A 23,607-nucleotide genomic window follows, 5' to 3' on the forward strand; every position below is an offset into this window, starting at 1 on the left:
ACTGCGTGTTGTTCAAGTATCGCATGTGTTGTGGTTATATTAATGTTTAGGATTGTGTGGCTGTGAAGTTAGCTAAGTGTTACTTTCACTCTCATTTAGTAGTATATGCATGTGATCTCGATGTGGTTACGTGTGTTTATGTCCGTCTGCAGGTTCAAGCCACAGATGCAGATCAGGGGGAGAATGGAAGAGTTCTGTATAGGATTCTCTCCGGTAACTATTTATGCTTCCTGTTTCCCTGATGTCACATTTCAGTGCCTTGTTCAGACTACACTAACGAACCAACATTATTTAATGTCCAAAAAAGGGTAAAAGAAAAATCTTTCAATTAATATTTAGAGTATTTTCAGTCATCTGTGGCATACTGTACGTACTGAAGGATAAACGTGGAAACTTGTTTCCACCACAGATTAAAAATAATGAATGAATGAATGAATAAAAGCATTTGCGACTTTTTGCCTTGCAGTTCTGAGTTTACGTAGGACAATTCTGACTGTTTTTCTCCGAACTGCAAAATATAATTCAGAATTGGGAGATGTAAACTTAACATTCTGAAGAAGAAAAGAAGTGAAATGTAACCTTAGGGTTACACATTATTTAGATTTTTGAGATTATGCTAACTATAAGTAGCTTTGTAGCTACATGTGAACTACATGCCAACTAATTCTCACTCATTTGCAACTTCATGTCTACTAACTCTGTAGACTCTTAGGGTAGGTTTAGAGTTAATAAAGTTTCTGATAGTCGGTATGTTATGGATCCATCAAAATATAGTTCTAGAAGTTATTAAGCAGACAATATAACACTCGACTGAGTTGACTTAAGCGTACTTGCTGTTAAAGGAATGTCTAAAATGAATTATCAACATAAAGTGTTACCAACCTCAGTACTAAGAAGAAAAGCTTGAATTGTGAGATTATTTTTTTTAATTGTGAAAAGAAACCTAACATGGGGGATGAAAAGGCACTACTAGTAATTGACAGAGGGGGAAAAAACTATTGTGAAATGCCTCTTAATTTGGAATTCAGAGAAAAAAGTTAGATTTGCAATATTTATGCACAGAATTAAAGTCAGAATTTTGATGTTTGGCATCCATTCCAGTTCTCTTTACTTTTAGGAACATGACACGTTTATGTAAATAGAGACTCTATCTAATACTGTAGCAACTTCGGCCTTTATGTACTGTTTTCTTTAGGCAACAATGGTCAGTTTACTGTGGACAATCTGTCTGGACTCATCAGCAGAGGAACTGTGGCTCTGGACCGAGAGACGCGCAGCTCTCATGTGCTGGAGGTGGAGGCCTACAACAGTGACCAGGGCAGCATGCGCAGCTCTGTCAGGGTGTGTTTGTGCGGGAAAAATAATGCAACACAACCTAGAATTTCCCATTCAAAGCTACTTAATCAACAGCCTTTTATTAAAGGTCGTGCGAATTACTGCATTATGCTTCATGTTCAGTGATAAAGAAAGGACTTGATTTAATCCGTCAGGAACTGATTAAAAGGTGAAGTGTGTTTTGCATATCAAAACAGATCCAGATATGAATGCAAGGTTGCTAAAAAATGCTTTACATAGTTAACATTGGTTTAATAACCTGAACGTTGTAAAAGACGAGTGCTGAGTATAATGTGTGTGTTGTGAATCAGACTGTGATCGTGGGTTTGTGTCTAGGTGATCGTGTATGTGGAGGACGTGAATGACGAGACTCCAGTCTTCACTCAGTCGCAGTACAATCGCCTGGGGCTCAGAGAGACTGCTGGGATCGGGACTTCTGTGGTAGTGGTCCGAGCTACGGACCCAGACACAGGTACAGCCTGCGGAAACACGCTCTCTTCTTGTCTTTTGTATGTGTTTGTGGCCCGAACTAGCTCGCTGAGGAGCTGAATTTGCCGGATAGAAACATCTGTGAGAGCTATATTTGTGTATTCATAGCACTTCTCATTTATTTTGACCTTTTTTTAAGTCTGTGTGAGTCATGCACCTAACATAGCTCAAGCTGTGTTGTATTTTTCCATTGGTTTTTAATGCCAAACTGTATCACAACATTGCTATTGCACTTCTGCTTGTGTCTGTATCTGCTTCCATGTTTCACTTCCTCTTAGAGAATGTCCAGCATGTCATAAACTGGACAGACGTCCAACCATCTATGTCTTCACAGGCCTAATTCAGTCCTGATACTATATATAAATAAATAGCTCAAATAATAAAATTAGGCAGTTAGTTATCAATGTAGTCATTTTAAATATGAACTAATAATAATAATAATAATAATAATAATAAACATGTTAAAAATATATATAAATAACATTTTAATGTTAATTTCATATGTTAAAAATGCATGAATTGAACAGTAATACAGTGGTGACCAGAGTTATGAGAACACTAGTATTTTCACCACCTTTTTCTATATTTCTTATATATCAAACACTCCTATTCTCATTCATTGTAATAATCCAGAGAGATTTTTGATTGCACAAGTAGTCTGCAGTAGCCAGTGCTCCACACAGAGATCTGATCATCATCCAGTCTGTCGAGAATGACATGAAGAAACACAACAAACTGATGCAGACTAAACCCAGAAGAACCTTTCAAAGCTACCTGGAAAAATGTACAACTGCACCGGGGGAAAAAAGCTGTTTTAAACACAAATGATGGTCACACAAAATGTTGATTTAGTTTAGTTAATAGAAGTTAACTGATAAATAAAATCTGTTTATGACATTGTTTTTGACAGCATCCTCATTTACAGCATTTTTTGTCAAATTTTAAGAGTACTGTAGCTTCGCTGGTAGGTTTTTTTTTAAGCATTTTGGGGATGTTTCCTTAGCTCTTCTGGATTACAAAAATAATAATTTCCTTAAAGAAAAATCTTACTAATCTCTCTTATTTTAGGTGATGGGGGTGCTGTAGCGTATGCTCTGGTCTCTGGTTCTGATCGTAAGTTTGAGGTGGATGTGAGTACTGGTCTGGTGACCACTGTGGATTACTTGGACTACGAGACCAAGACCAGCTATTTAATGAACATCTCGGCCACAGATCAGTCTCCACCGTTCCACCGCGGCTACTGCACTGTCTATGTAACTTTACTCAATGAACTGGATGAAGCTGTGGCCTTTCTATCAGCCGGTTATGAAGTATCGCTGAGAGAGAACATCGCCACAGGAACAGAGGTTGTTCAGGTGAAGGCGCAGTCGGCCGATAACCTGAACCAGCTGACGTACCGCTTCGACCCCGACACCTCACCCGCTGCTCTGGCGCTCTTTAAGATTGACAGTGTCACGGTGAGAAAACTTGATGTATATCTCAAAAGACATTTTGAAAGAATCAAAAATGAGTGTGGTTTTAAAAGCAAGGTAGGTGATTTGGTTCAGAAACATTTTCTGTTATGCTGGTTGAAAGTCTCTTTATATCCCGATAGCAATCACTAAGCTAAGCAGTCTTAGAGGGTTACTCAACTTCTGCCATTAATCACTTACACCCATATTGTTCCAAACCCATAAAAGCTTTGTTTGTCTTCAGAATACAATTTAAGATGTTTTGGATGAAAACCGGGAGCCGTTTCATTGCCTGCCGAGTAATGAACACTGTCAAGGTCCAGAAAAGTATGAAAGACATCATCAGAATAGTCCCATCTGCCATCAGTGGTTCAACTGTAACAATATTATTTGTATTGAGCAAACTTCAAACATCGATACACATAGAAAACGTATATACTTTTGTGCACGGATCTAAGCATGTCGTTACAAAATCAAATTACTCTTAGTAATTAGTGAGGTGTGCTTGCACATCTATTTTGACGTACCATATTTTAGCCAGTTCATGGTTATATTTATAACTATGTCAGTCATTGCGATTTTGAGAGAATATGCCGACGTCCTTTTGAAAATGTTGTTGCAAGTACTCTGCAATTGGTCCTCTTACAAGCATGAAAAACTAATACAGAATACAGCGACAAGAAAAAAAAAGAGGGCTTCCTTAATCACAAATAATAATGAGAGGATTTGCAAGCTGTCAGAAGTCTGGACTGAACAAGAACACACACATTTTGATTCTAACGGACTAAAACTCATTTGACTGCCCTTTGATTTTAGAGATCAACAGATATGTCTTTGATTTGCTACAATGTTGAACACTGAGAAAACAGCTCAAGTGCAAATTTGATTCTTCTGTGGCGCGGCAGCCGCTTATTTACATATTATTGGTGTGTTGGTTTAATCAGTTTCTTATTTGAGTTTTGATCATAATTATTACATTTTAATCATTCTGGTGATTCAGGGTTTGAAAACCACTGTCCTAACTCATAGTGATGGAGTAAATCAAGTAGTCAGCAGGTTATTGTTGGTCTCTTACTCTGTTTAACTGTTTTTTTGAAAAAAATCTGTGTATAATTTAGGTCTGTCGTAAAATATAAGGAATCTAATTTCTTGCAAGGTAAACAGAAGTAGTAGGGAAAATTACACATTATAGGTTTAGAATGGGCTTGTTTTATCAGCTTGACACAGCGAAAAATCCTGATTGGTGTGAATAATCCAAGTGGCAAAAACCTATAGATTGTCTTTCATTGTTGAAAAAATAACTCTTATTTAATTCAGTCTAGCAAAGATTTTGTGCAAAATGTACTTTTTAAAATAAGAAAGCTTTTTTGTGTGCTCTTCAGGGACGTATTACTGTGACAGGATTGTTGGACAGAGAGCAGGGCGATTCATATACTCTCACTGTTGTGGCCGATGATGGAGGACCTAAGAGAGGCTCCACTGTGGTAATGTGTTTTTTTATGATCTGTTCAGTCCGTAGGCCAATCTCGCTAAAGCCTTACTACAGAGAAGCACACATCATTTGTTTCTTATTCTGAATTGTTCCCAATATGATCTTGTTTATTAAAGTAAAGGAATAGTTCATCCAAAAATGCTAAAATGCTGAAAACGTACCTTCGTCAGGCCATCCGTGATGTAGATGAGATACTGATCAGAACAGATGTGGATAAATGCAGCACTGCATCACTTAATTGCCAGTGGATCCTCTGCAGTGAATGGGTGCCGTCAGAAAGAGAGTGACATCACAATAATCCACAAGTAATCGACTAAGCTTTAGTCCATCAATTAACATTTCGTGCATGGGTGCTTCTAATAACCAAATAAATGTCATAACTGAGGTTTTCAAACTATTCCTTCTTAGTAAAAAAGTCCTATATCCATAATATTGCTTTCTCCAGTCAAAATATGCACAGATCAGGTACTGTTTATAAGAGGAAACAGTTTTAAACTAATATGTTGGTGAGCGGACAACAGGGGATGGACTTTTCCACTGGATGAAACATTATTATGGATTATGGACTCTTAAGCACTTTTTTAAAGTTTAAACACTTTAATAGTTTCTGTGGATTATTTGTGGATTGTGTTGTTTTGATGTTTGGACTCCCATTCTGACGGCACCCATTCACTGCAGAGGATCCATTGATGAGCAAGAAATGTAATGTTAAAGTGCTCCAAATCTGTTCCGCTGCAGAAACACACTCATCTACATCTTGGATTGCCTCAAGGTAATCAAATTTTAATCACATTTTCATATCTGTGATGGTGATGAGAAATGTATATAAAAACACGATTACGATGTACTGTATAAATTAGTAATTTAACCTCTTTTGTTTTTTTCTAATTTCCTTTTTAATGCACATTTGTAGAAGGTGAGTGATTCTTATTCAGCAGATCCTTTTTATGCAACACATTTTAATATTCTACCATAAAAATAGTTTTCAACATAAAATGATTAATAATTCTTTTGACAGGTGTCAATCACCATTCTTGATGAGAACGACAATAGCCCAGAGTTTGACATCACTTCGGATTTGTCGGTGAATATTCCAGAGGACACACCAGTTGGTCAGAGAGTTGCGGTTGTGTTGGCCAGGGACAAAGACGCTGGAAGAAATGGACTGGTGCGCAAGAAAAATATTCAAAACAATATCAAATAGTTGTCAATCATTTGTAACCCCGCCTCCATCACCCTCTTGTCTCTTTTAGGTAAATTTCACCTTGATTGCAGGGAACATGCAGGATGTGTTTAAAATCAAAACGGCCAATAATACGTATGGAGAAGTTTACTTGAACGCCCTACTTGACCGTGAAGCTGTGGACCGTTACCTGCTTAAAGTGAGAGCAACACTACACACACTGTGACTAACTCTAAGGACTTCCTAGAAAGCATTTTATATTGTACACATGCTCCGTAGCTTTTAAAAACAATGTTACATTAGACATATGCATAACTGTTTAAATGTGTCAGCATACGAGAAAGTCGTTTGTTTTCTTGCACAGAAATTAATACTTTTAGTTATTATGGATTGAGGACACTGATCAAAGTGAGAGTAAAAACATATGTTATTTAAAAGAATAATATTTCAAATAAATTCATATATCTATTTATGAAAGCATCTTGAAAACATTTTATTGTGGTAATATGCATTATTATATTAAGAGGGGCAAAACTGATTTTGACATTCATAATAATAAGAAATGTTTCTTAAGCAGCAAATCGGGATTTTCAACTGATTTCTGAAGGATCACATGACACCGAAGTCTGTAATGATGCTAAAAATTCAGCTTTGCATCACTGGAATAAACTACATTTTAAAATATATTCAATTATAAAACGGATATTTAAACTGTACTGTAATATTTCTTAATATTATTTTTGATCAATAATATCGCTGAGCATAAAGCATAATACTTAACAACCCCAAAGTTAATACAAGTAATTAAAAAAATTAATACATGCATTTAAAAAATAGATACATCTAATAAAATATGTACTGTCCAGGAAGTAGACATGCAGACATCTCCCTTTGAATTAGAAAATGTCTTTTCGATTGCCTGACCACTCCACACATAACTATACAGGGTGTGCGTTGCGTGACTTTGTACACGTTTCCTTGTAAAGTTATAAATAGTACACTTTGCATAATTAGTTCTGAGGTATATGGATATAGGTTTACCGATGTCCTCCTGGATTCCTGTGTGTGTTAATGCGTTTGGATCAGGTGCGGGCGATGGATAACGGCTCCCCTCCGAGGTTCACAGACGTGTCACTCACTGTGAATATTCTGGATGTGAACGATAACCCTCCTGTGCTGCAGAGCCCTCGTGGGTACAACGTCAGCGTCAATGAGGTCAGAACTACAGCGCACCTTAAACCAGTGAGATCAGCGTCACTGAGTCTGGGTGTTAATCATTCAAATGTGTGCCAGAAGAGCTTTATTGCCAAGTATGTTTGCACACACAGGGAGTTTGTTTTCTAGTACACAGGAACAACAACACACAGATAATAAAACGTAGATGTGAATAAAATGCCATACATATATACACGTACCATACATATAAACAAAAAAACCCCTGAAAATAAAATAAATTGTATGCGCAAGTGTGCTATAGAATAGAAAAAATGTAGGGTTGAACTAGGATGTAGGGTGTATATTTATAACTAATAAATAAGGTAATTAATAAGGTTATTACACACATTTTTATTGCAGAATGGGGAGAAAAAATAACTGCCTAATAAATATCAGAAAGATAAAAAGATAAAAAATCAGAATAAAACATTGTTTATAAGCAAAAAAAGGTAAACTAAAATTTAATTATATATTATAATTAATTACAGTATAAATATTATACATTTAATTTTAAAAATGTGTATATATTTTTATTATTATCAAACTTTTAAGATAGTTTAGGTATAATAATTTTAATAATTATTAATGTTAGAATGAATTATAATATATCTGTGTACTGTGTATATTTATTATGTTTATATAAATGTACACACAGTATATTTTTATCCGTTTACATGTATAAACATGTAATATTTAATATATATATTTGCATTTTTACAATATATATATTTATATATGTATATATATAATTAATTTTGTTATATACATGTTTTTATATTGTATATTACATTTATATTGTATATATACACCGTATGCACACATATATTATGTAAATAAAAACTTTTATTTTGTATGTGGTTAATCATTATACATTTTATTATACACACACACACACGTTGTGCTATGAGTTCGAAAACTTCAAAAACCCCTCCATTTCTTGTCCCTTCCACACTGTCCTATGCTAGCGAGTCGTTAAATCTTAAAAAAAAAAAAGGGATGAAATCTAATATATGGTATATAACAGAAAATTATGCATAAAAATAAGATCTATGTGTGTTTTAGAATGTGGGTGGCGGTACGTCAGTTCTGCGTGTCGTAGCAACGGATCGCGACATCGGACCCAACGCCATGCTGTCGTACTACATCACCGGTGGCAACCAGGACCTGACCTTCAGAATGGACCGTATGACGGGAGAGATAGTGACCCGACCGTCACCTCCTGACAGAGAAAAACAGCAGCAGTACACACTCACTGTGACTGTGGAAGATGATGGAACGCCGCCTTTATCAGTAAGTGCTTGTTTTTCTTTGTAATCTATCCTCAAAATAATCTCCATCTCTAATGTATTCCCTAAGACCACATGGGTTGGAGAAAAGTATTAGCCTACACTTCAAGAGCCAGTCTGATCTCAGTAGATTTAATGAAATGCCAACCGTACATTATTAATGCAGCATATGTTTTTCCTTTACCTTTTCTTTTTAAGATACTAAGATACTACATTTACTCTTTGAAAAGGCCTTACTGAACAACTAAACAGCAAAAACAGGAAACCACAACCTGCCTTATTTCTGAAACAGGAAGTTGCACTCTTTAGAGCTCATTGATTCCTGTTGTGAACTTCACAGCGGTCTGGGTTTCATCATGTGTGACTTTTGGGCCTCTAGTATCTGTATCTACTTTCTAAAACCATCTAATAGATGCTGAGTGCTCAAAAAGCTACAGATTGAAACTAAATTTTAGGGATATGTTGACTTTCAAATAACACCCAAAATTCTGCCAACATTTGCTCACCGTCGAATAGTTCCAAATATGTATACATTTCTTTGTTTTGCAGAACACAAAGGAAGATATTTTGAAAAATAGTTGTAACCAGGCTGTTTTGGGTCACCATTGACTTCTGAAGTATTTTCTTCCTAATATGAAAGTCAATGGCGATGACAATTTTTATTTTAGGTGAACTATTCCTTTAAACAGGGAGATGATACATTAACTTGAACAACAGAAGAGGTCAGCATTATACTAGTTAAAGTGTTTATTTTTTTGTAGAAGTTGGGTAAGTTCCCTATAATGGTTAATAGGTCCATTACCCATCAGTTGACTGTCTGCTGTCTCAGACACTACCGTGTGATTGAAGAGATTATTTGTTGCATAAACATGGCACAAGGACTCTCATCTCTCAACAGAACTTTTTTTATTTATTTGTATTTTTATGAAACAAAATATAAGCAATTGATTTTGTCACAGCGTTGCCACTAGAGCTACATATACGGTATTGACTTTGTACAGGCACACGAGCAACTTTTAAATGTACAAACAGGTTCATAATTATCAACATAATTCCAATATTTCCAGTCATTCACCTATAAACTATCCATTCATACACAAAGCAAAGTTTTGGCAGTGGATTGAAGTGGCTCTTTATGGCAGTGGATTAAAAGCTTTTTGCTTTTTTGTATTTTGAATAATAGAAACACACACAATTAAAAAGTCAATACAAAATATATAGAAAATCTTGTTTTATGAGCCCTCTGGCCCCTTAAAGCCGCAAGTGACATGGGACACGTAAGACATTTACCACAAAAAATTCTGCATTCATTCTGGCAGAACTCATTTTTAAGCTACATACATCATAAAAGCACCACACTAACCACACAAGGGTTTTTAATAGCCCATTGTTTCTCAGCAGGTCTGACGGTGAGTGTACTGAGAACATCCCTTTTCCACTCAAACGTACCGGTGCTGGCCTCAATCTGGGCCTGTTACATAAAGACACTGTATTATCAACTATTTAGCATTTTAAAGCAAAATTGCAGATATTCCAGCCGAGAACCTCATTTGGGACCAGCACTGGCACCATTTCAGTGATAAAGTGACAACTGAGTACTTTGGCACAAACATCCTTATTGAGTGTGAAGGAAAATCAGTATAGAGATGGGTAAAAGAGGAGTGAAAAATGAGGTATTAATACATCCCTAGAAGTAAGCGGATGAAGTGACCGTTTCATTGGGAACGGAGGTGAGGATGGGGATAGAAAAATGAAAGAGAGTAAAACGGTCTTTTAAGTGCAAATGAAACCACAGTATGACTGACACGAAGCACGTGGTGAACAGGAATGTGTGCAAACTGCTTAGCTGAAAAATGTTCAACTCAAAGGCCACGAAAGAAAATCTTTGGCTCCTCTTCATGAAATCGTGTTCTCCCTGATACCCTAACTTGTGAAACGTTCCGATTTTCCTTCTCGGGAAACCCATTTAAGTCAGCAGACAGACACAGACGCCAACCAGATAAGGGGTCCCACCGTGATAGCGGAGAGTTCAGTTCTCGTTTTTTGGGGTGGGTCCGTCCTCATCATCTTTGCAGAGGACAGGAAGAGACATGATGATGTGGAGGAGATGGAAGAAGCACTCGATGCTCCTGGGGAGAGCGTGACACGTTTTAGTCCATTAAGTTGGGAGATTCAGGGATAGTTCCTGGAAAAAAAAAAAAAAAAACAGTAAAATTATTAGCTTATAATGTTACATAAACCATAGTTTAGTTTAGGTACTGTTTTTCTTCACTCTTTCTCTGATCTATACAGTTAGACTTAAAGTTAGAATTAAATGCGCTCTGTTTTCGTTTGTCTTTACATATAAAATGTGTGCTGTTGTGGGCGGACCATATTGTTGTGCTGAGAAGTATAAAATACTTAATTTACAGTTCATAGCAATTGCTTACTATAATGATTACTATAATACTTATGTTTACATAGCAGTTTTAGATCGCGCATAATTATCTTCCGTTTATGCATGTGGCAGTGCAACTTACATTGTATTTTTACATTCTTTAGGAACTGAATGGATGATTTTGACACATGCTAGTGTCATGTTTTACTATTTGATCTGCAGGAAAGTTGTTTATTATGCAATTTATCTCAAAATAGCAAGGAAAACTCTCTTTCCTGTATATTTCAAACTCAACACGAAATGAGAATAATCCCATTTATTCTCATGTTTATAATACATATTTCTGGGTTTATTAAGAACATTTTACACCACATTCTCATAATCAAAATATGTCACGGAAAAATTATCCTCATTATAATCTTAATCATAATCGGCATTTATAATAATTAATATTTGTAAGTAAATATATCATCTTGCAAGCATTTCAATAGTGGAAACTTAGAAGAAAAACATACTCGCATATTTCGCAATTCAAAATCTTGCGTATCTTTTTTTTTTTTACTATGCAAACCTTCTTTTTTTATCATTTTAAAATCTGTGTGTTTTCACAATCTGTCAAAATACAATAACGTTTTTGGTTACAACTTTCCTTTTTTTTAGCTGACTACCCATTTTTTGTGATCCAATTTTTTTTTTGATGTTTCAGTATTAAAGTAAAAGTCACATTAACTAGGTTTAATGTTTGCAAGCTTGTTTAATTCTGACATTAACGTGTCTGTGGGGGAATACAGATCTGTGTGTGCATGTGCCAGTAGGTCGTGTGTAATGAAGAAACACGTATGAAAGCATGCATGCATGCACACACACATTCTCGGTTTCTCAGAATCCATGTTGGCCGTCAGAGAAGCAGAAATGAGTGTTGCGAAATGAGGGAGAAAAGGGGAAATTGACATTTTGTAGATTCCGCTGAATTGAAGGTTAGAGTAGGAGGCGTTTGTCTGTGTGCGTGGAGCCTGAGCTGGACCTCATATCGTTCGCCTACACACCAGATTCTGGGTTTTGTTTGATTGCGTGCAGATTTGCGCATGTGCTCGTTTCACATTGAAACTGTGGCTACATCCTACGCTTACCATGAGGAAGAAACAAAATGTGCCTCATATGTTTACAATTGTGTATGTACATTATTTTGTGTGTAGAGCTTCTCCAGGTGTTTCTTGTCACCTGCATAGCGGTGACGAGCTTTAGCAAACTAACTGGAGTTGGATTACAGTTGTGTGTGTAAGAGTCATACCCTGTGCTGGGAAGAACAGTTCTCCTTGTATGATTGGAGAGAACGGAGTTCCGGGATCCGAGAGGAGGTGCCGTCCTGTTTCAGAGGACTGCCTCATTATTTGGGATACAGTCCGGACTTTAGGCTGTGGAGAATCTCCCAAGAACACTGGGTTCTCATGAGCCTGTGCTTCACTAGAGAGAGTGAGATAATAAATTAATAAATACCACCCCAAAATTAAAACACATTTAAAATATTTAAGCATTTTTTTTTGACATTGTGAAATTCATAAACATTAAGTACATTTTCCTTTAGATATTTATCTAATTATTTCCTGTAAAAATCCTTATAATCGTAAAAATAAATGAAAAACTATATTTGTATATATATATATATATATATATATATTTATAAATTACAGTATTTGTTGCACTGTTTCTAAGTCATGCTTTTTACAGTAATTATTTACTTTATTCAAGAAAAAAATTATCTGCAGAATTGTAATTTAGGAGAAAGATAATAGTTTCTTAACATTAAAATACCGTCACAATACAAAAAGATAGATTAATTACTTATAACCAGTGGTGTTTTTTTATTTATTTATATTATTTAAAAGGCGAAATTCAATTTGTATGTTTTTGTGAGATTCATCCAAATATCCCTTGTTTATTCTAAGTATTTTGGTCACTGAGGAAACTCACCTGTCCATACGCACCAGCTCGTGTGCACCTGATAAAAACAGGAATGGGAAATGGTTCATGGTGAGAAAGGAAATGCAGTCTCTTTAAAACAATAAGTGCAGCTACTGTACTCTCATCAGCAGTTTGTGGAGAGCGGGACATGAGCAATGTTCTCTCACACACAATGTAGGTCAAAGTAAGTGTGTGAGAAGTGCATGACTAAGTGTGTGTGTGTGTGTGTGTGTGTGTGTGTGTGTGTGTGTGTGTGTGTGTGTGTGTGTACTCACGTCTGTGTCGCTCTACTGTTTGTCTCTGTCTGTAAACCAGCATCAGTATGAGCGGGAGGCACAGAATGAAAGCGACACAGGCAGCGATAGCCAGACCTTCAGCCACCGAGTCTGGAAAAAAAGAAAGAAAAAAAAAATACTGAGACGTTACTGGTGGAAAAGTGAAAATTCACACTTAAAATGCTTGATTGCTGTTGCAAGAAGCTGCCACTTTGCATATTACTTTATATAGAAAAACTAGAACGAGCACATCGCTTAAAAAGATGTTGGATTTAAAAGGAAAAAACAATAGATCTAAGGTCTGTGTGCCGTGTTGAATCGCAAAAACCTCACTAAATACTCTGAAAACTTTGCGAACATAACTCTCCAAAGCTCTATGCGTTTCTGCTGCTGAACACAGAAGATGATATTTTGAAGAATGTGGCTCCATGTACAGATTGGATGTACAATGTGGTTCTTCAAAATATCTTTTTTGTGCGTGTTCAGCAGAAGAAAGAAAACCTTAAAGGTTTGAGTGAGTAAATGATGAGAGAATTTTTAATTTTGGGTGAACTATCCTAAGTCATTTTTATTTTTACATTGTCAGACAGACTCGTTCTACTTATTTTATTCCCAAAACTATATTTGTGAAGTCGAAGGGAACTTTCATGGAACAAAAGTAGTTCTCAGAAAAACTGTAGCATCAGTCAATCACAGATGCCACTTGGACAGTGTGATTTTTTTTTTTTTTTTTCATGTTTTAACACTTATTAGAGCCATATTTTTATTTGTGTGTGGTGTTAAACGTACCATCTGAAGGGCCGTGAGACCAGTCCGAACACTTCAGACTGCTGTTGTGAGCATGTCCCATCGCTGTGGAAATGGGACAGGTTAAGATCGGGCAACAGCAGGATACATAAACATCACGCCTGACCTCCTGGCTCACTTACATGGCACTACATTCAGGTAGATGAATTCCCGGGCCTCCTGCTCCACCTTTTGCTTGTTAACTTCCAGAAGCAGACAGCAGTATTTGCCCTGGTCCCTGTAGCTGATGTTCTGCAAAAAGATGGAGAAAGACTTGCTGCCTTTGCCCGTGTATTCCACTCCCAGCGCGTTGTTGGAGTGACCGGACCCGCGAGGATGCACGCCCTTGTGGCAGTGCTCCTGCGAGCGAGGTGTGAAGAGCCAGGTGTTCCACATCTTGTCCCCCGAATGAACCTTGTCTCCAGACTGAAGACACATCATCGTGACATTGGCCCCTTCAGGACACTCGTAGACCCGATGTGGCACAGAGACACTGAAAGAGTGACGCTCGCCGCTCACTGCAGAGAAAAAGAGAGAAAACAGTCATTTTTTATATATATAAGAAAATATTTTTTTGTTAGATGTGTGCGATGTTTTGGATCATAAACGTACCAGCTCAATTAGTACAGACAATTGTAAAGCTGCTGTAAGTCGAATCCCTCCCCCAAAACGAGAATACATTGAAAATATTTAAATCAGAATTAGAAGTTTTGAATTTGACTATTCATTCATAAAGGCAACTTTTGTTTGTTTGATGTCAGAACATATCTGTGGATTTCTTGCCCTTAACTGCTTAGTTCCTCGTGTATTTGGTACTTGCAGTGTGTGAAGTTCGGCACTTTAGAGTCAGCTGACCACATGTGCATCTCTGCAAGCCTATCAGAGTTTGTTTCCTGCAGTATCTGCGGCTAGACTTTAGCAGTTGTCTTTATTTTGAAATAATGTTCGATCAGTGCGAAAATGTAGTCACGCATTTAAAAAGTCTCATTGAACAAGCCATTAATTAAGTTTTTACCAAAAATCAATCGATATTTGTAATTGTTGCGGTATGTGTGTGTTATGATGAACTTCCTGCTTGAAATGGGTGCTTTTTTTTTAACTCCATTCACATCAGTAGCTGTATAAGAGTTGCTTTCCTTAAAAATGTATACCAGACTACTATAACGGTAATTTAAGAAATTTAAAAAAACAAGCTTTGTGAAACTTTGTGTGCCCTGCGGAGGCAAATCATTTCCACCACTTTATTGAACAAACAACAGCAGGTGTCGGACTTCAGTCCTCCCAGTTTCTTATATCTATAACAATGTGTGTGTGTGTGTGTGTGTGTGTGTGTGTATGTGTAGAAGGGTGGCACACAGAGTGCATTGTTTCCTATCCTGTAATAGTCAAAACACACCAACACCCTAATCACACACACAGACCCTATGAACCAGAGCTGAATGTTTAGCAACCAGACAGATGAAATGGGAAAGACCCAGATTTCTCATGAATGGATAAATATGTCCTATATTTATGAATGACTGACCTAGATATTGACTGCTTGAATGCATGGCTGCCTGTCAAGTCTGTGACGCCTTCTACAATCATAGACTTTAAAGAAACATGCGTATAAACGGTTATTTAAGATGCCCTTAGCGACTTAAATGTACGCAGCTTAAATCTACGGGCTGGCATGTGTGTCAGGAAGAGCAATAGGAAACGGCGTCTTTGTGATAAAGTGCACTCAGGGCGGTGTGTCCGTTCCTCTCTCTCACAGACACAATACAATTCAAACCCCATCCTTCCCTATTATTCGTATAAACCCCGTCCGCCCTCATATTCCCAATCAGCGTTCGTAATTATCCGGTCCAGGGCTCCACTTTCCACCCCGTGAGATCTTGTGCTGGGAATCTGCTCTGGCAGCTGCCAGGGGTTCAGCGTGTCTTTGTTGTGACTGGATGAAATACTACCCCTGCTCTCTGGACATAAATGTGCCGGTTAGAGTTCCAGTTGGGATTGGATCAAAGGCATGTTATAAAGTGTTTTGGAGGCAGAGCCAATTCAAACTGTTACTTTAAAAGCATGAAAGCCAATGACCCGTTCAAACGAGGTTCAAGACAACGTAAGCACGATTCAGATTTAATGTTGACTGATAACATAACATGAAATGAGCCCAGAACATTCTCAGACTCATCCGACAGAGAATAATAACGAAACGTTCCCCGCTTGAGGGCATCTGTCTGTAAATGTGTTTATCTGTGACGTCAACACAAAGGCATCTGTCACAGAATTTACATGGATGTCTGAATCCACCCTGTACTTTGTTATTGATATTTGACGAATGACATTTAGATGCATATTACTGATATTAGAAGAATCACATTTGCATGTCGCTGTGTCCACCATGTGCTTCATTTTAGAGAAAGACACCGAAACCACTTTTTTCTTCTTTTTATCACAGAAATGAATGGTGATTTATGCTGCCTATATCAAAAAAAATTAAAACATAACGCATTATTTTTACGTTGTACACTGATCTTGACTTCTCTAAAATGGTTCACCTGATAAATGTCAAATTTAAATCTAAAGGCACTGCTCCTCACAAAACTTCTCATGTCATTTGAGTTCATTTTTAAAACAAAGTAGCATAAAAAAAAATCTGGGTTCTCTGAAGCCGTATGATATACTGTGAACTACTTTTATGACTTTTACTACTTTTACTGTACTTGCTGAAGCGTGACGGTACGCATGTACAATTTTAAGAGAGCGACTTCAACACTGAGCTTCATGGAAGACAATAATACAAGGCCGTGAGAAGCGCATTTTTGTATTTGTTTCAAGAAAGAAGCCCTTTTCCAGTCCCCTCCTACATGTTATTCTCATTTCTCAGTATCGCTGTTTGTGTAAGAGCCTCATTAAAAGGTGTTAATGAAAGCCATAGGGGTCTAAGAACCTCCCTCCCATCTGCATGACTCTGAGGGACCGTCCCATTTCAACTGAAACCTCCTGCAGATCGGTATCAACTTCACGTATTGTTTTAGTGATAGACAATTCTACACTAACGAAAACCAAATCATTTATACGCTCTGCGTTCTTAAGCGCTAAAAACAGTAAGCAATATTAACGTTTCCTGTAGCAAGCAACACTGATGCTTTTTGTTGCATCATCCTTTTTCCCTGACGTTATTTTTTCTTAGTTCTCAATTAATAATTTTCTTCTCTTCGTATTTTCGAACTTTAGGAATTACAAACCCAGGGGGTCAGGAATGTAATCCCGGTGCAATATCCATGGGCTCATTCCATCCGGGATCCTTTCTGCCCGTCTCCCTGAATCTTTTTAATAAATATACTCTCTGTATCTCTGTTTCAAACACATCTTGTCCTCTCAGGCTTGGTTAGGATGAAACCACCAGGCTTTTTGAGAAAAATCATTTGCCCTCGCTCAAGGAATCGATACCCCCTGGTATGGAGAACTGACCTGACGATTACTCAGCTTTAAGAGCTTCTCTCTTGAAACAAGCTTTGCACATCCTCCCACTTCCTGATAATCTCACACTGTCTGGCTTTAGACCAACCACAGTAAAATGACAAAAATCAATAGACTTATTAGCTAAATAGGGAGCCAGCCATAGTCTATGGATTAATGGCTTTATCAAATTGGTGTTGGGTAAATGAAAAAAAAAAAACACATTCTTTTTTATTTTACCATTATATACCATTTAATTAATGTTTTTTTTTTTTTGTCTAGGCTTCTCTGATTGGCTAAAAGGGAGGCCGTGTAAAAAAAAAAAGTCCAGTTTAAGCTGATGTATAAACAAGATTGAAATGCTACATTAATAACAGACTGTGATTAAAGGACTTGGCACAAAGTGTTCAGGCTTTTCATCATCACTGACTATTTTTGTAAAAAAAAAAAAAAAAAATCACACTTTTTTTTTCTTTTTCTTTTTTGACTGATGCAAATTGTTTTCAAAGTCTGTTAAATTCGAGACATCATCGTGATTATAGTGTTTAAATATTTTTATAGCGTTTCCTACAGGAGACGTTAAAAAACCCAATGGTTTTGGCTAAGTAAATTAAGAATAGCCGAATTGACTGAATTTAGCTAATGAATATTAATCAGGCGCGCCAATCACATTAATATTCACGAGCTGAAACATTCTAGGATTCGCTAGCTGACTATCGCTTAGTAACGTTTAAGCCAATCAGCTGTGGTTATTAAATGGCCTAATTTTAGTAGTTAATATTAATGAATCGAGCTGTCATCACGACAGTATATTAACAGCGCCTAGAAAAGCGTAAACTTAGCGACTAGATGCATCAAAACTTTAGGTTTTTGACGGTATGATTTCTCCAAATATGTACGTACTTGACCAAAATTAAACGGGTTTGAACCACAGTAGCAAATTAAAAGGAGCAACTGAGCTAAATGTAAGGGAAGTACATCGAGTTGTCGAATAAAGTAGAGCATGAATTTTACAACGTTACACAATCGATATAACAGAAGACTGTCTTTTTGTAGAGTTAAGTGTTGGTTTCAGGCCGAAACTTAAGGAAAAGTTATTTTTCAGTGTTAAAACAAGCTGAGCACGCCCGACCAGCCTTGAGGACGTTTTACAAGCGAACAAATGTCAGATTCAGGGCCGTTCGCGCAGAACTCGCAACGGCGTTTCGGCGAACGCGGGGGTATCGCGAAGCGTTTGAAAAACGTGAACCGCGACGTTAAACACTTAAAAGAGACGCAGAACGCGACTGACAGACGAATACGTCATTGTGACGCATATACACGCGCAGCCCGGTTATTAGAAAACAGCTCCGTGAGACTAGCGCAGAAATAAAGCCCAGAGCAGATTTACCTTGAAACGCGGTTAAGAGATGGAAGCAGAGCAACAGAGCGCAAAATGCATCCATCAGTCCTGATCTCCTGCAGACGTTCACGAAACTGTAGAAATGTACTCGGCTTATTCCCAAGGTCCTTCTCCACAGTTGTGGTGACAGAAGATCTTGTGCAGTCCTCCTCTTATTCCCGTGTTTTGTGAACTCAAGTGCTGTTACTGCACGTAACTTCCCAGATTCATATCAGAAGTAAAGCAGTGAAACAAGAAGCACTTCTTTACTAAAGTGTTTTTTTCCCTCCCCCGTCAAAACTCTCACTCCTCCCACTGCTTTACTGCAACTTCAGCTTGCTTTGTTTGTCCCTTAGTTATATAATGACGTGTGTTTTTAAATAACGTTTTATCTGATGTCTATTTAAATTAATTCAACTATAATTATTTTAAAACATCATTTTATTGTTACTATTGATATGTTTTATTTGTAACATGCAGTGGTATAAAGGAAAAAAAAAACTTTTTATAATAACCTCCACTTACACTGTAAAAAAAAAAGAGTGAATCAAACATTTGCACTTTAAAGCATGATTTTTTTAAATAATGTTTTATCAATTATCTATTTAAATATAATTAAAATAATTATTTTAAACATTACCATTTAAATTTATGTATTTTTTGTAATATGTAGTTATACAATTATTTAATATAATTGTTATATATATTGAAGTATTTATTTTTTACATTACATTTCTAGACATTTAATTTTCTGCAATAACAATTTGTGTAAATATAAATGTATATTAAAACATATATATAATGTTATATAATAATATTTAATGAGGATGCTAATAAATCTGTTTTTCCACAATTCTGCAGATAAAGTTTTAATTATTTAATCTGGCTTTAGAACAGATACGAATTAATATTTGAAACGCATTGCGTTCTTAATATCACTCAAAAATGTTTTCGACAGTATAAATGAAAACATAAAAGGGCCTTCAGTAGGGTAGCTGTCCCCATCAGGGGTTTTTATCAGCAATCAAAGAAAAGTTTGATGCAGACTTTGGAGGCCTCTGAATTTTTTAAGATGTTCGTTCTGAGACCGTATTTAGAATTTTTGTCATAGTGAGTGAACTGTGAGGGGGATCTGATACCTATCGATAGCATCAGACCAGAGAAAATGTGCACATGAGCAAACTCCCATCACACACGCAGGCTTTCGGGTTATGCAAATAACATTCAAACTTGCTACTAGTTCACCATGATACCACAAGATAAAGGTTACTCTACGTGTGCAGTATTTTCAGGAGAAAACATGCAAATGCTCACCCAAAGGCCATAAACATTGCCCTACTTACTAATTCACAGATGACTCTAACGTATGATTGATTGATCGATTTAAACGAAAAAAGCTTTATTTTTTTTTAATGCATTGAGTCTTTTTAGAGGCTTGTGCACATATCTGTCCTGTTGGATTTCACTTTTTATTGTTTGCTATTTCCACAGACGTCCACCACTGTTTGGGTCCGTATAATTGATGAAAACGACAACGCGCCCGAGTTTCCGGAGGAAGAGTATGTGACGGAGCTCAGAGAGGGGCCAAACACTGTAGGAGCTATTATTGCAACGGTTACTGCCATCGACCCTGATGAAGGACTCAACGGAACCATCCGTTACGCCATCTCCAAGGGCAACCTGGCTCAGACGTTCCAGATCAATAGCGTAACGGTGAGGGGGTCCGAGGGCGACAGACTGGAACCCAGCATTGGTTTAGAGACACTGAAGTGCTTACTGTCACTATATAGACACGTTTGGTAGATTTTTTTTATTGTGTTTGTATACGAGGTAAACATTAACTTTTATTTGGATCTTCTCCTAAGTTTGAGATTGTTAGTCAGTAAAAAATTCTAAATACTGAGAAAATTGCCTTCAAAGTTCCAAAAGAAGATCTTAATGCACATTACTAATAAAAAAATGAAGTTTGGCTATATATTTATGGTAGTAAATTTAAAAAAAAACTTACTTGGTATCCTAATGATTTTTGTCATAAAAGAAATATTTCATTTTGACTGATACAATGTATTATTGGCTATCGCTACAAATGTACCCGTGCTACATATCTGTAGTTTTAACAAACTGTAGCCAGTAATTTTTAAATTTAGATACTTGTAGTTTGCATAGATTGTTGATAACCAATTTGCATAATGACCTAAGTAAACATTAGATTATATATAGTTTTCCTGTAAATGAGCCTAAAAAAAGGCCAATATTAAAAATCTAAATTAGTATGTGTTTCTCTGTAAAATAAAAAATGTTTTTTTTAAAAGACGACATACCAAGGCTGCATTAATTAGATAAAAAATGTGCTAAAAAACAGTAATATTGAAATATTAATGTAGTTTAAAATAACACGTTCCTATCTGAATGTATTTAAACTGTAATTTTTGCAATATTAAATTTCTGACAGCAGTCTTCAATGTCACATGATCCTATAAATTATCCAATAATTTTTTTTTTTTAAATGGAAATATTTCTTTAATCTGTCCTTAATTTTGAAATGTCGATCATGCATCCTTGCAGAATAACAGTATATTTAAAATATCATTCAAAAGAGACGTGATAGTTCACAAAAGACTTCCTAAATATGATTCATATACTCCACTGCTGTACGTGCTCGAATTGTGTCTGTGTGTGTTCACAGGGTCAGATTGTGGTCATTAAGGAGCTGGATTATGAGATCAGTAATGGTCATTATGTGCTGACGGTCACAGCCACGGATCAGTGTCCTATACCTCAGTTCAGACTAACCTCCAGCACCACAGTGAGTTGGTATCTGCTACACGCACATATGCAGTCCCCATAATTCCTTTATATCACACTCACACACTCACCTGTACCACAGGTCCTAGTGAACGTGGTGGACGTGAACGATAATGCACCCATCTTCCCGTTGCCATTCGAGGGTCCGTTTGAAATCACAGAGGGTCAGCCGGGCCCACGTGTGTGGACTGTTAAAGCCACGGACGCCGACTCGGGATCCAATGGGAAAGTGGAGTACAGCATCACCGCAGGAGACCTGAAAAGTGTGTGATGGATAGCTGATTTACATCAGATTTATGATTTCAGAAAATCAGAAAAACGATTAGCGTTCATATTTGCCTTTAAAAATATGAAAGATGTTTCTTTCTGTCTCTTTCTTTCCCAGATGAGTTCGTAATTTCATCCGTTGAGGGAGAGCTAAGAGTGAGGAGAGATGTAGAATTGGACAGAGAAACTATCGCCTATTACAACATCACTATTACTGCCAAAGATCTGGGAACGCCAGCGCTCAGCGCAAAGGTAAACGCTCCCACACACACTTACAGTTCATATTCTTCTGTATAAACTGATGGGACAGTACATGTGTGAAAGACATGGAAGACAGTGTGCTATTATTGGGGCATACGAAATTGCACTGTGAAGCCTTTGTTGTGAACAGTTTGCATTTTTTAAGTTAAAGGAACACTTAAGTTAAGGGTCTGTCGGAGATCCTTTTGGACGCAGCGGTCATTTTTGAACACCAATGGTCTAATTGGATTCAATGATCTATGCAAAGCTATCGTAGATCGGCTGAATAAATTCCAGAATGGTAAAACTCAACTTACCAAGTCTGGGGGAGTTGGAGAATGAGCCTATTTCCAAAAAAAGTTGAGTGTTCCTTTAAACATCAAGTGAAATTAATCACGTTGGTATGTGTTATTTCTAAAATGAATTATTGTTGTTTTAGTTTGATGTTTGTTTTTTATTAATCGGGCCGATTACAGTTAGATTTTCCCCAGTTGTATTGGACTCTTTATTTGGCCATTCTTTGTCACACTTGAAAATGTTCAAAGAAAATGCTTCAAATCTATAAAGCATGTATGGTTTACAGTTGTAAAATATATATATATATATATATATATATATATATATATATATATATATATATATATATATATTATTACATTATTTTTCCTAAATTCTCAAATTGTATTTTACAGTAAAATATTACCATAGCAGTATGTTTTTCATATTTATTTTCATATTCATTATTTTATACTGATATATAATCACAAAACATTTAGCCAAAATGGTGATACTCTGCAAACAAACACAGCACACCTGCTGACAAATGAAATTTGTATCAGAAAGAACACAATTAAATTTTTTTCCTTAAATCCCCATTTTAATTTTCCTTTTCCATTCCTCTGCCATGGAAAAATCATGCTTCATATCTAGAGTTAGCGTTAAATCACGCATGAATACACACTTTAAATATAGTGTTTGTATGCACTGAATCACTTAAACATTTCCCATAACTCATTCGGTGGTTTGGTTTTTCTCTGTCAGGTGGTAGTGGGCATTCAGGTGTTGGACATTAATGATAATGACCCCGTCCTGCTCAACTTACCCTATAACACCAGTGTGAGCGAGGGCGCACCGGTCCAAACCTCCATCATTCAAGTGAGGGCACAAGACTCGGACAGCGGCCGCAACGCTCTCCTCACCTACAGCATCACGGCTGGAAACAGCGATGGATCATTCTACATTAATGAGACCGTAAGAGACATAGACCGTAAGAGACGTAAATAATAACGTATGAGTGAACAGACCAATGATCTCTTTCCTCCAGTCAGGTGTGGTTCAGGTGAACAGACCTCTGGACAGGGAGAGAGTGGCTGAATACAGCCTCACCATCACCGTCAAAGACAACCCAGACAACCCTCGCATCGCTCGCAGGGTAAACAACGCAGCATTTCCAGGTTTGACAGTACCATCAGGTGAACACTCTCATGAGACACTTCTCACTCTGCTCAGGACTCAGAGTTGTTGGTGGTGACCGTGCTGGATGTGAACGACAACAGGCCCATCTTCACCCAATCCAGCTACAGGGGCGAGATCAGTGAAAACTCACCCACAGGTTCTTG

At 36.9% G+C, this 23,607-nt stretch overlaps 2 protein-coding genes across 3 annotated transcripts in view; one reads left to right on the forward strand and one right to left on the reverse strand.

Annotated features, from left to right (window-relative positions):
* The window catches only part of cdh23 (cadherin-related 23), a 206,589-nt gene that overhangs the window by 165,933 nt on the left and 17,049 nt on the right, over positions 1 to 23,607 (forward strand). For both annotated transcript variants that reach the window (XM_043255698.1, XM_043255699.1), the window contains exons 28-44: positions 153 to 213; positions 1,196 to 1,341; positions 1,672 to 1,807; positions 2,893 to 3,281; positions 4,658 to 4,759; positions 5,681 to 5,683; positions 5,786 to 5,935; positions 6,021 to 6,149; positions 7,037 to 7,165; positions 8,228 to 8,455; positions 20,168 to 20,389; positions 21,363 to 21,482; positions 21,564 to 21,744; positions 21,867 to 22,000; positions 23,030 to 23,239; positions 23,313 to 23,420; positions 23,498 to 23,600. In XM_043255698.1, coding sequence (XP_043111633.1) covers positions 153 to 213; positions 1,196 to 1,341; positions 1,672 to 1,807; positions 2,893 to 3,281; positions 4,658 to 4,759; positions 5,681 to 5,683; positions 5,786 to 5,935; positions 6,021 to 6,149; positions 7,037 to 7,165; positions 8,228 to 8,455; positions 20,168 to 20,389; positions 21,363 to 21,482; positions 21,564 to 21,744; positions 21,867 to 22,000; positions 23,030 to 23,239; positions 23,313 to 23,420; positions 23,498 to 23,600 — 2,551 coding nt within the window. The remainder of the gene's footprint in view (positions 1 to 152; positions 214 to 1,195; positions 1,342 to 1,671; positions 1,808 to 2,892; positions 3,282 to 4,657; positions 4,760 to 5,680; positions 5,684 to 5,785; positions 5,936 to 6,020; positions 6,150 to 7,036; positions 7,166 to 8,227; positions 8,456 to 20,167; positions 20,390 to 21,362; positions 21,483 to 21,563; positions 21,745 to 21,866; positions 22,001 to 23,029; positions 23,240 to 23,312; positions 23,421 to 23,497; positions 23,601 to 23,607) is intronic.
* On the reverse strand, positions 9,341 to 18,927 carry vsir (V-set immunoregulatory receptor). The gene is made up of 7 exons (XM_043255703.1): positions 18,686 to 18,927; positions 13,995 to 14,369; positions 13,855 to 13,917; positions 13,066 to 13,176; positions 12,800 to 12,827; positions 12,120 to 12,292; positions 9,341 to 10,636 (listed from the first exon to the last, which is right to left on the reverse strand). The coding sequence occupies exons 1-7, from the start codon at positions 18,738 to 18,740 to the stop codon at positions 10,602 to 10,604; spliced, it is 840 nt and encodes a 279-aa protein (XP_043111638.1). The 5' UTR covers positions 18,741 to 18,927; the 3' UTR covers positions 9,341 to 10,601.

This window comes from Puntigrus tetrazona, chromosome 13 (assembly GCF_018831695.1).
Source record: "Puntigrus tetrazona isolate hp1 chromosome 13, ASM1883169v1, whole genome shotgun sequence".
NCBI lineage: Eukaryota > Metazoa > Chordata > Actinopteri > Cypriniformes > Cyprinidae > Puntigrus > Puntigrus tetrazona.

Coding starts and splice junctions, on each gene's coding strand:
- vsir (XM_043255703.1), bottom strand. CDS start 18,740: ATGGATGCATTTTGCGCTCTGTTGCTCTGCTTCCATCTCTTAACCGCG. Junction 12,828..13,065: donor AACAGTAGAGCGACACAGAC/GTGAGTACACAC, acceptor TGTTTTTATCAG/GTGCACACGAGCTGGTGCGT. Junction 10,637..12,119: donor ACTGTTCTTCCCAGCACAGG/GTATGACTCTTA, acceptor TTTTTTTTCCAG/GAACTATCCCTGAATCTCCC.